We start from the raw sequence: 13,056 nt of genomic DNA, 5'->3' as shown, positions 1-13,056 counted from the left end.
GTAAAAGCAACAGCTATATATATAATGCAATCCACTGCAATAGCACAGCAATAAAAGATATCCTTCCTGCTGCCTGTGTTCAGGTTTTTGTTGCACTTATTTAACGGCTTAGTAATTCTGGATGATGAGGTAGTTTTGGAAGGTTAATAAAAGAATTTGTTCAATCTCCATGCACACAGTTACAATTTATTCAGCTAATTTCGCAGCATGATTATTTAACCATTCCCGGTTTTAATTTGTCAGTCCTCTAGTACGGTGCTGTTTAAATTGGTGAATATTTGATTTGTATTGTTTATAATTTTAAAAAATCCAGGAAATGGTGACAAAACAGGGACAAATGAGAGTCAAATGTGTTTAATGGAGGCTGTTTTCAATGCAGTCAGAGGTTTTTAACAACACGGAAAAGTCTAACTTTTTCTACAGTCAACTCTGTTCATTTCTCTTCACGATGTGGACATACTGGTGTTTCCAATTGTTTTCTTTCACCTGCTGTCCAGGAGCTTCACTGGTGGAGCGTAACATCCAGAGATTAACACTATCACTGTAGTTTTCCAGCCACATCAGCACAGGTGGCATGAATCTCTAATTTAGCGACGACGACAAACAGAGACACAATACATGTTTGTTTAAATACACAACCACTTGCTATAGTCCTGCTATTGAACCTCAGCATATATTCTTTAATAATCTTGCAAGTTTTTTTTTGCAACACTCAGATTATTGTTAAGTAGTTTTATGAATACACAAATGGAGGCCGAATCCAGTCCTCCAGATAGACCATTCTCCTTTCACATTCCTCAGTGAGCAGCCTTAATATAAAAGTGCACCCTGATAGCTGCAAGTCTGCAAAAGGAAAAGGAGAAGGGAAATGTTTCCAAGCAGCAGAAGCCTATTTTCACAAGCAGAAGCAGGTCATTAAGTGTTAACAGATTTGTCTAAGTGTGAGCTATAATGGGTTATTTTCACCTGCTTCTGACGTCTGTGCATTGACCCCTAACACAGGTTGCATGAAGATGGGTTTAAAAAAAACAACCCTCCTTCCAACATGAATTTTAAAAGTTTTCTTTACTTTAGTAAATCTTGTGTAGTGTAAAGCAGTTCCACCTCAGCTTTAACCTGTTTTTTTTCAGCTCGTATCTCTGTTCTCCACAGGAAAACACATCCATATGTTTTTTGTTTTCTGATATTGTAAGAATACTTGTTTTTTAAACTTAACCTTTATTTATTCAGGAAAAAACTCATTTTCTCTTAAAAAAAAAGTATCCTGGCAAAACAGGCAGTAGCACAATTTAACAGGTTACAGATATGCATATATATATATAACAGTTTGAATGTTTACATAAAGATTGAAAGTGCATTACAAAATAATTGCAAGCAAGCATCTTAAAATGTTAAACTATTCTATTCTTCTGCTTGTTACTGTATTTGCCTGAATGCAGCATGAGTGACACTATAGCGTTAAAACTGTAATCAACAAATAACAAAATGATAACAAGTCATCATTGTCAGGGATACATAGAGGGTCATTGTGAGTCAATGATAACATGTACATCTAAATGTGTCTGCCTGAGATCAGCTCTCAACTCATTTAGCAGCTGACTCCAAGAAAAAAAGCAGCATATTTAAATGTTCCTTCCTCCAGTTCAGTCAAAGCACAGACAATAGTTTCCTGTACATTTTTGACAGATATAGATCTAGAGATATGAAGGAAGCAGACCAAGACCAGCTTTACAAATAGAAGCAAACCAGCAACTGAGTCTGCAGATGGAAAAACCAGACCATCCAGCACGGACATATAACACACAATGGTGATTAGGAGATTTATGATTTGTAATAAGCCTCAGTGCTCTGTGGTAGACTGCATCCGATGCATGGAGACACTGGGTATAATAGCAGTGGCCCCAGGCCTCTTTTCAGCTTTAAAAAATAATCAAGACTTTGCTCCTGTTGTTGAATTTAGTGTAAACATACTGTATAGTAGATAGGTGCAAATTTCTATACAGAGGAAAGACAATAAATAATTAATTTGGCTATGCAAGTTAATTGCACACATCCAAAACACAGAGTGCATTTCCTGAGGAAATGCATGGAGCAGAATCACTTTATGCCAACAAGCACATTTTACCAGTACTGTATAATCACTCCTGATATAGCAGAGTAAATAATTAATACCAACTGCAAATGTTGTACATATGTGTTTTGTTACATATACTGTTTGCATTACATATTCATTTTCATGTATATTAATTGATCACACAAATGGCAGCTTAGAAGCTGTACTCCTTTAATGCGGTCGGCGCTCAAAGCCACAGAACGCTACACTGGAGTACAAGACCACCATAGCAAGTCATTAAAAATTCATGTTCATCAGCTAAATAATACATTTAGGGGAATATCAACAATATTCATTAAGTTTACTTGTCAAAAATCCTGAAAGCTAAAAATAAAAAGTCTCTCTGAACACTTCTTTTGTGGCCCCCAGCTCCAAGCCCATTGGAAGAATGAAAACTGTTATTTAAAAATAACAAAAACTAGCCAATTGTCCAAAGCACTGTTAGCAAAGAGGAGTAGATAATGTATTTCAACTGTGCGTTAATACACAACCGGTGCTCCAGTGAATAACCTACACTGTGTGTTGCTGCAGGACAATACACACTGCCTGGCCAAAAAAAAACTCACCACCTGGATTTAACTAAGCAAATAGGTAGGAGCCTTCCATCGGATAATTACTGCAATGATGAATATGTTTCAGCTGCAACAACTTATTTAACTCTAGCTGATGCAGTGAGGAGCTTCTCTTTTCTTAAACAACCATGTTGGAAGACATATCCTGTGGTCATGGAAAGGATGTTAATCTGTCTGAGGAGGGTCAAATTATTGGCCTGCATCAAGCAAACAAAAAAAAAACAACTAAGGAGATTTCTGAAACTACTAAAATCAGGTTAAGAACCATCCAACGCATTATTAAAACCTGGAAGCATCGTGGTGAACCATCATCTTCAAGGAGCAAATGTGATCAGTCATGTGGTCTGATGAGTCCAGATCTACCCTGTTCCAGAGTGATGGGGGCATCAGGGTAAGAACAGAGGCAGATGAAGTGATGCACTCATCATGGCTAGTGTCTACCAGCCTGTGGGGGTTTGGGTTATGATCTGGGGTTGGTCAGGTTCACCAACATTATGTTCCCAAAGAATGAGGTCAGCTGACTACCTGAATATAGTGAATGATCAGGTCTTTCTATCAATAGAGTTTTTCTTCCCTGATGGCATAAGCATGTTCCAAGATGACGGTGCCAGGATTCATGGGGCTCACACTGTGAATGATTAGATCAGGGAGCATGAGATGTCATTTTCACACATGGATTGGCCTCCACAGAGTCCAGACCTCAGCCCCACTGAGAATCTTTGGGATGTTCTGGAGAAGACTTTGCACAGTGGTCCAATTCTCCCATCATCAATATAAGATCTTGGTGAAAAAATAATCCATCTCTGGACAGAAATAAATGCTGTGACATTGTAGGAGCTTATGGAAACGATGCCATACTCATAGCTAAAGGCAGTCCAACAAAATATTAGTGTGCAACTTTTTTTTGGCCAGGCAGTGTATGTGGGACTCAAAATAAACTACAGTCTCTTTGTTTATTGTAATGAAGGAAAATGTCAGCTAGAGCAGCATCACTGATATGTTCTGAATCATCTTTGGAAGAAAAAACTGAGCTCTGGGGCATCGAGACATGAGACAACAGGCTTTAAATAATACTTGTTAGTTTAGTAGGAATCAATTCATTGTTTATACAGGGTAAGCTGACAGTAAGAAAAAACATCAACATCACTTGTCCTTGAACAACAATCCAGCACACCTTTAGTTAACAGTGTAAAGCCCTGTGATCTTATTTCTCACAGATCCAGACCTGGTCAGCAAAGCAGCCGTCGTCGTTCCACTGTCCCAATGATGATTCCTGCACAAATTCTCCACAGTCCTGGTTCCTATTGTAACTGTTGGGCTGCCCAGGCTGCCAGTACCTAATGTGCCAGATAGCAGAGAAACTATTTTCTTTTTTAAACAGCACTCAGTTTTGTTTTTCAACTACTCTGACCTGTTGTTTTAGAGCTAAACTGTGACTGATGGGATTGCAACTTGGTTTTTCTTTTGATTTAACTCTCATTTACATAGAAATAGCACCATGTAGAGTCCTTGTGCGGTAATGGAATTTTTAAACCGCCCCCATCACCACCTCTGCATGTTTTCCAATGCACTCTGACAAGATTGTGAAGTTTGATGCAATGATGTCAGTGTGGATGCAGTTGTGTAAGGTCTCAGCTTGACAGTGCAAGTACATCACATCCTATAGCAAACCACATCTTTGAGTTGCAAAAACACATTTAGAAACCTTTCACCTTCATCAACAACAGTTCTGTTTCATGTCAGACAGAAACTAAACAAATTTAGCAGAGTTTAGCTCATGTAAGCTCATCATCAGGGGACATCTGTGCTCAATAAAATACAAAATTCATCGTTTTTCATGATATATTAAATGTTTAATTGTCCGTAATAGTCATTTTGATGTTTCCCTTTCATCTACTGTTGATTGAAAAAACATTTGTAAGTGCAGAGTTTCTTAATATAGGAAATAAAATTGTAATTTTTGGTCCGTACACTCTGGTGTTCAAACTTACGTTGTGGTGACTGAGGTTCCATCCACCCACTTCCAGACCCCTTCCTGAACACTGTCAGTAAGACCAATCCAAGCATTCTGGCGTGCGTCCAGTATCCCATTAACAAAGGCCTGTTAGAGTAGCACAGACAAAAGACAAAATTACATATCTGCACATTTACTTCCTCTTGTCTAAATTTTCAGTTGAAGTTTTTTATATATATATATATATATATATATATATATATATATATATATATATATATATATATATATATATATATATATATATATATATATATATATATATATATAGTAACTTAAAATAAACTACCATAGGCTCCACACAGCTATTAGCAAACTAGCTACTGTAACAAGATGAATGCCAGCTGCCGCTAGTCCTGTAGTTTGACTTTTACATCTTCTTTTCCAACACACTTATAAGCTGATCAGCTTTTTTATTTCTTAACAGCAACACATTCTTAGCCACACTTATGGTGCGACTATGTATGCTAATGGTTAGCCAGACACTTTGGTCTGGACTAAGATATCTATCATGTAATTTGGTGCAGTTGCAGGTCTGCATTATGCTCAACCTTTACTGTATTAGCCAAGAGGGTGAACTAAGGTTGTAGAAATGGCTAACATTATACATTCATCATAGCTGCTAAACATCACAATGTTAGTGACACTGTGAACATGATGTTTATCTCAGTGTTGAGCCTAAAGGCCAATTAATGGCTTTCACATGGCAGATGCAGACTTCGACAGCAGGCACTAATTTTTTTATAGTGTAAAAGGTCTAAGTCGTCAACTATGCAGATGATCGTACTGCTTCTCATATCAAACACAGAAAAACACAAGGTGACTACTAAATAATGCATTTAGTTGCACCTTTCTCAGTCCCTAATTTCTCGTACACCGATAACACTGATGCACACTCCGGCCCAGTAGGTGGCGGTAATGAACCTAAAGTCTGTTTGCCAGCCACAGTGACGTCAGCACACAAGAAAGTTTGGTGAAGAGTAATGCAAGACGAGACGGGGTTGCTAGACTTGTGGGGCAGAAATTTTTCTTTTATAAAGCTTCCCAATGGCAGCTTGGATAAAAGCGTGGTTGTGTGCAAATTGTGCAACAAAGAATTTTCTTATCAGCGCAGCACTTAAAGCCAACAGTATCACCTCAATGTAAAACATGTTGCTGTTAGCACCAGAGCTAACATTAACTACGACAGTCCTGGTATGCACAATTGGTGTAGCCATCCCATAATAGACCATCATAGACCACTTTTCAGGACTTTGAAAGCGCTTTAGTTTGGAAGAAGTCTTATAATGTTGAATATAATCGCTGTAATTAGACTTTGACTTTGCAGTAATCTGTAAATGTGGTAGACAGATGAAAAATGCACAGAAAAATATAATTTAAACATAAACATTTTTGTTCATTGATTCACTTGTCAAAATGTATTTCAATCGAAAAACTTTGCTTATTTTGTTAAATATTGCTATTTGACAAAAATGTGATTAATCGCAATTAATTACAAAGTCTCTAATTAGATAAATTTTTTTAGTTGCGTCACACCACTAAAATAAACACTTGCTCACACCTACTTAAAATACATCTAGCTTGTTTGTTTCTCACCTGTTCCTTTCTGCTGTCAATGACGACCAGATCTGCTCCCTCAGCGATGCAGGCTTGTCGACTTTCTGTCCAGTTTTTCTTCACGGTTGAAACAAAATAACAGCTTGTCTCAAATTTTGTCCAGTTTTCCTGACACAGCATGTCTGCAAATTGAAAACAAGGCGAGGGTCAAAATATCACAAAAACACAGAATACAAAAGCAGATAATAATTGAAAACTTCGACAGTAAAACCATAAGACAAAAAGACTTTACCGTTTACTTTGGTGGTCATCTTGTCGACTTTCTTTTGCAGCTGATCCCTATATGTTGCCAAACTGCGGAAGCTTCTCTGCAGCTGTTCCTTTTCATTGCTCAGAGTACCATACTTAGCTTTCAGTTGGTTGTTGTCTTTCCACAGTGAATTGTAACTGCTGTCTAGGATATTTTTACGTAAGCTCAGTGTATTGTAGCTTCTTTCCAACTGCTCCTTGTCCCTCTTCAATGAAGAATAATTGCCCAGCAACTGATCTTTTTTCGCTACAAGTGCAGTATAAAGAGTTTGTAGTTCATCCTTTTCTCTTTGCAGGTTACTGTTTTTGGTCTGTAGCTGGTCTTTACTCGCTATCAGATTCTTGCGATCAGTTTGTAGCTGCTCAAGACTCGCATGCGTGTCTTTATAACTTTTCTGTAATTGGTCGCTGTCCTGTTTCAAGGTGCTGAAATTTGCTTGCAACTGGTCCATCTTGTTTTTCACATTGTTAAAATTGACCTTGAACTCATCTCTTTCAGACTTCAGTTGGTCTTTTTCTTTCGCCAGGTTACTGAAAGAGATCTGGAGCTGTGTTTTCTCACTAGCTAAAGCATTAAAACGGCTCTGTAGCTGGTCTTTACTCGCTATCAGATTCTTGTGATCAGTTTGTAAGTGCTCAAGAGTCGCATGCGTGTCATTATAGGTTTTCTGTAGCTGGTTGCTGTCCTGTTTAAATGTGTTGTAATTTGCCTGCAACTGGTCCTTCTCATTTTTCACATTGTTAAAATTGGCCTTGAACTCATCTCTTTCAGTAGCCACAGAATTGTAACTTTGCTTCAGTTGGTCTTTTTCTTTCGCCAGGTTACTAAAAGAGATCTGGAGCTGTGTTTTCTCACTAGCTAAAGCATTAAAACGGCTCTGTAGCTGGTCTTTACTCGCAATCAGATTCTTGTGATCAGTTTGTAGCCGCTCAAGACTCGCATGCGTGTCTTTATAGCTTTTCTGTAATTGGTCGCTGTCCTGTTTCAAGGTGCTGAAATGTGCTTGCAACTGGTCCTTCTCCTTTTTCACATTGTTAAAATAGGCCTTAAACTCATCTTTTTCAGTCTTCAGTTGGTCTTTTTCTTTCGCCAGGTTACTGAAAGAGATCTGGAGCTGTGTTTTCTCACTAGCTAAAGCATTAAAACGGCTCTGTAGCTGGTCTTTACTCACAATCAGATTCTTGTGATCAGTTTGTAACTGATCAAGAGTCACATGTGTGTCATTATAGCTTTTTTGTAATTGGTCTCTTTCCTGTTTAAAATGGCTGTAATTTATCTGCAACTGGTCCATCTCATTTTTCACATTGTTAAAACTGGCCTTGAACTCATCTCTTTCAGTCATCACGGAAGTTTTTTCTTTCGTCAGGTTACTGAGAAAGATCTGGAGCTGTTTTTTCTCATCAGCTAAAGCATCAAAACGACTCTGCAGTCCGTCTCTCTCTGCTGTCAGGGAGGCGTTGTCTTGTGTCTGAGTGTCAAAGCTAACTGGTGTTGATGCACGATGGCTGATTATCTCATCTGTGAAATAAGAAGATTAAAAGATGAACAGTTCCCTGAAGTATTAAAATGTTTGTTGGATAAAGTTGTAATTGCGTCTTCTTTCTATTTTCACATGACTGTCTTCAGCTGGACGTGGTTTCTTAAATATTAAAGGCCAAGTGACAATACATAAAATACATAATTCACGTTTTTAGTGACAACAAAGAAATCACTTACAGAAAATAAATTGTCCTACGTTACCAGCCACCAACACAGCACACAGCAATCCAAGACACACAGTCACACATCTGGAGGGCCGTTTGCTTCTGTAAAAATCTGTCAAACCACAAGTAAGACGACAGGTAACTGTCAGCGCTGCTTTTTTCTTATCAGCGCTGCAGCTCAAATAAACACAATATAATCGGGCATTTACCCCAATCAAATCGATATGTCACTGCAACAGCTTTTCTTGGTTTGTAATTATGTAACAGGAAAATAAATATATCTTACTGCCAATTTCTTATTGATAGTGTCTTCTCTTTGACCTCCCAGAAATAGTTTGCATACCCAGCTTATTTACAGCAGTAGATATGCTCAGAAGAAAATGCAAAGCTGTTTGGAGAACATTTGCTACTTAACATAATGAACATTGTATGAACATTGTATCTGGCATGGGGCAGAATTGCCGCCGCTGGACAGTGCATTAATAAGAGGCTAAATGAAATAACAACAATAATAAAATCAAATGTACATATTAAACAAGACTATATTAAAAATTACAATATATGCAAAGGAGGCAAGATGAATGCAATACAGTGTGGGAGGTAAATGAAATCAAATAAAATCCAATAAAATAGAATAAATATGGGCAGAGTCTGAACTCTGTCACGTTTTGTACATTTCAGTGTGTTGCAGATTTCCTTTTAGATAAATGATTCCAACATTTTCCCAAATATCTTTTATTTATTTGAAATAAACATACAACCATAGATGTTAAAGCTTATTATTTTTACAGCATACATAGAACATTTTGGCAAATTACATATTGGAAGGCTTTAATATTATTGCTTTTACACTGAAGCCTATAAAAAGGCTGGTGTTCAAAAAACTCAGATTTTACCTCTTTTATTTGTCAAAGCAAAGGTTTTCATTATTCTGTGTTTATTTTTTCAGGATGATACTGTACCTTGTTTAACGAGGTTCCTGCCTATGTACGTGTCATCATCAATTTCCATCGTATCCATACTGACTATGGTCCTGCAGTTTGTTTTCTGTTCGGATGAGAAATTTGTAGATTTGCTGACAGCAAAAACACAAGTAGGTTGTAAAATAACATGAAATAAATAAATAAATGCTTAAGCCTAAAATTACTTTTTTCTTTACACAGTTTTTTCAAGAGGTATCTATACGTCTAGATCAATGTAGTCTAATACAAAAAGGCATTTACATTTAAATTCTGTTAAATCCCCCCCCCCCCCCATTCAAATAATATAAAAATATTTAAATTTAACATTGAAATAAAAAATTAGAATAATTAAAAAATGTAAACATTTTAAAAATACATTCCTGGTACAATCTTAGCATGGGAACAAAATGTTTAAACAAATTTTTAAAATTTTCTTCAAATGACACCAAATGACTGTACAGTTAACAGATTTTAGATTTTCAGAAAACAAAAACACTGTTAGGTTTTAAGATTAGCAAAAATATTAATATCATATTTAAGCCTTCGAAAGTTACTTGTGTGTTGAAGTGGTATCTATAGATCTGCTTCAGAGTAATCTAACACAAAAAGGCATTTACATTTAAATCCTGCTTAAAAAAATAGGAAAAATATATATGTTTTGCTGGTAAAGTCTTTAGCATAGGAACAAAATGTTTCAACTAATTTTTAAAATTTTATTCAAATTACACTGCATGACTGTAACTGCAAATAGAACTATAGTTGAAAGTCTGCAGAACCTCTTACTTACAATGCATTATCCAACCACCTGAATGGAAACAGCCTCTAAATATGCACTTACCTTGCTGAACCTGCTCAGCACAAATGCATTCACATTCAGATGCTTCTCAGTGGAAAAGTCAAAGCATGTTAATGCCACATTATTTATTGTGTGGAAAATGGGATGTCCCTTGTGCCCATGTCATCAATTATCTGACTTAAACTGATTGGTCGAGAAAAACCTTGACAACTGTGCTGACTTTCCACATTCTTGGTTCACAATCGAGGTAATTTTTGGCCACAGTCATTCCACGAAACAAACCAGAATTCCCTAGCTAAGTTTAATTATCAGAAAGTGGCAGTTTGGATCCTCCCACCCTCTTCTTCTGTTCTCTCAGCCTGCTGATTTTCATTTTCTCTAATTTCTGTTCCCTTTTCCCACAGATTAACTTCCCACAGAGGCCAAGGCCACGATGTCAGTGGAAATGTCAGTTTCAATGTGACATGACTGAGATACAAGCTAAGCTATATGAGAAACTCCCAAACTGCAAACTCAGTAAAGTACAGTACAAACAAAAAACACTTCAAGCACATTTATACTGAAGGGCATTGACATCTCTGGACCTTAGTTAGTAAAATCAATCCTTTTTTTTTTAAGGATGAAATAATCTGTGGTTTTGAATTATTGATTGATGAAGACATAGAGGCTGAATGTGGACATGTCATATTAAAAACAAGCCATTAGTAAGCTGCCTGCATTCTGCATTCCTCTACATGAGGAATTTATTTTATTCCAGCTGCAGCTCAGACTTTTGCCACAGTGGCAGCTCTAACAGAATGCTGGGAAAAGATCCGGAGTAACGTGACCGCACAAATGTGTCATTTTTCAACATTTGCAAAATGACAGAAACGTGTGTCAAGTTGACATGCCAGCAGTCCAAGCAGCTGATGTTTTGATTTTCCTCGCTGCTCCATTACAGGCTGTCAGGGCTGCTGCTGTGCTGTGCTAAGTATTGATCCCTCCCTCCGTGTGGAGCCCTTAGTGCCTTCTTTTTACTGACGAAAGAAACACTGAGAGTACTGAGTGTCTCTCCGGCTCTGGCAGACCGAACTGTTAAAACTGCTTCACAGAGATTAGATAGCGCTGAGAGCTGAATTAAAGCTTTGCTGTGCTTGGTTCCAGGTCTGTTGCTGCACACAGTGTGCCCTGAATGCATCACGGTATTGTGGTAAACTAAAAGCATAACTGAGCCAAAGATAAACAGAAAGACATTCACAAGTTTTCTATTTTTTAAGTTAAAATAAATGGTTGAATAATACATGGGATAAGCGGTAACACAGTTCACTGTTTTATCTGTTTGAAATCATATAGGCACCCTGCTGAAGCGTGCATTGAACTGCATTGGCTTGAAAGTCAATTTATTTTGAATAAGGACTCACATACAGTATGCTAATGTATGTATGATAAGTGGATGGATCCCGCTGATACACAAAGAAGGGCTCATATATATGGATGTGTCTTTTCTCTGGAAGCTTCCTTCCAGTTACCATGCTAATGCACCAAATCATCTGCATGGATTTTCTTTACAGTTTGCACACTTGGCTTTGAATAATTTTTTTAAAAAGCGCATTTGGAAGTTTTCCCATCATATCGAGCAGTCAGAGGCCACATTATGAAGTAATTAATCTGTAATCTGTAATAGATGTTCACTGTGTTCCTCTAGAGAGTCACGTCTTTCATGTGGTTCCCAACCGGTGGGTGAAGACTCTCCCATGGAGCTCCAAGATGTGTCTGAGAAGCCAAAGGATGGAGAGGAAAAATAAGACACAAAGTTAACTAAATTATTACTAAATTATAACTATAAAGTTATTCTTCTATGCAATTAAGCTACTTCCTCATTTACATTTTGAAAGAAATTTATTTTTTCCTTGAATGGTAAGACTGTGACGTAGTAGAATAGAATAGAATAGAATAGAATAGAATAGAATAGAATAGAATAGAATAGAATAGAATAGAATAGAATAGAATAGAATAGAATAGAATAGAATAGAATGTCTTTATTGTCATTGTACATGTGCAACAAAATTGAAGGTGCAATCCTACCTTAGGTGTCGTAGAAAAGTAAAAAGACCAGGATAAAGAATTTAAAAAGTAGAATAAACATTTCTAACAAATATAATTAAAAGAACAATGTGCCAAAAGAGCCCTGGAGTGCAACTGAGAAATAAAGAAAAAAAAAGAGAAAACTTTTCATCCACACATAAACAATCATCCTCCATTTCACATCATCAGATTATTGCACATGTAATAACCTCTGTACTGTACATTACTCTCATATGTTAAACTATCTACAGTTTCTTTATAATTATACCCTTATACAACTTTATTGTCAACACAGTCAACTGAATTTCCTGTTAGCTTGTTTGTGACCTTATTCCTTTTTCCACACTGTGTGGCCTCTCTGAAATCCACCGTACTCGAGGCATGTTCCAGGCTGCAGAAAAAGGAATCTGTTTTGTAAACACATCAGAGATCGTGGAGGTTGTCATAGGAATAAATAGATTTCTGGGAGACTTGCATTTGTGCACAGAGCTATAAGGAAATTAGGTGTCAGGAACAGAACCAGAAAACCTGGATATGTATCTCATATGGCACTGTTATTCTTAGACTAAAATTTCACTTCCTGTTTGGTTAGGTTTCGCCACCAAATCAGTTTCTAGGTTTCGGAAAATAGAATGTTTTTTGCCTCTTTTACAGCAAGATCTACCTGTTACAAGTTTTGTCACATTTAGGCACAAAAAATGTTGGGTTAGGTGTGGGACAATACCTTTGTTTGAGGGGAAAATAAAACCCTTTTGCAAGCTTCTCGTCGAATTATAGGGTGGTGTTCTCAGATGTGATTGGCTGGCTGAAAAGGAGCGACAAAAAAGCAATGAGATGAATAGCGAGGCCATGGGGATTTCAAATATAGCCGAGAGAAAATGTGTTTTATGCAAAACATAATTAAGAATACAGTTTTTTGTATAGAAGTGTACTTTCTGGGACATATGGGCCGTTATTCTTGAGCT

The 13,056-nt window shown here is 37.1% G+C and overlaps 1 protein-coding gene across 1 annotated transcript; it reads right to left on the bottom strand.

Annotated features, from left to right (window-relative positions):
* Positions 1-345: 345 nt before the first annotated feature.
* Positions 346-10,104, bottom strand: LOC111586403 (CD209 antigen-like). The gene is made up of 7 exons (XM_023296096.3): positions 10,070-10,104; positions 9,232-9,316; positions 8,283-8,381; positions 6,549-8,084; positions 6,296-6,438; positions 4,677-4,786; positions 346-4,022 (listed from the first exon to the last, which is right to left on the bottom strand). Exons 2-7 carry the CDS (start codon positions 9,287-9,289, stop codon positions 3,890-3,892), a joined length of 2,079 nt encoding a protein of 692 aa, XP_023151864.2. The 5' UTR covers positions 9,290-9,316; positions 10,070-10,104; the 3' UTR covers positions 346-3,889.
* Positions 10,105-13,056: the final 2,952 nt, after the last annotated feature.

Source organism: Amphiprion ocellaris, chromosome 13 (genome assembly GCF_022539595.1).
Source record: "Amphiprion ocellaris isolate individual 3 ecotype Okinawa chromosome 13, ASM2253959v1, whole genome shotgun sequence".
Classification (NCBI taxonomy): domain Eukaryota; kingdom Metazoa; phylum Chordata; class Actinopteri; family Pomacentridae; genus Amphiprion; species Amphiprion ocellaris.
The sequence above is the reverse complement of the archived record's forward strand: the minus strand, read 5'-3'. Positions and strand labels throughout refer to the sequence as shown.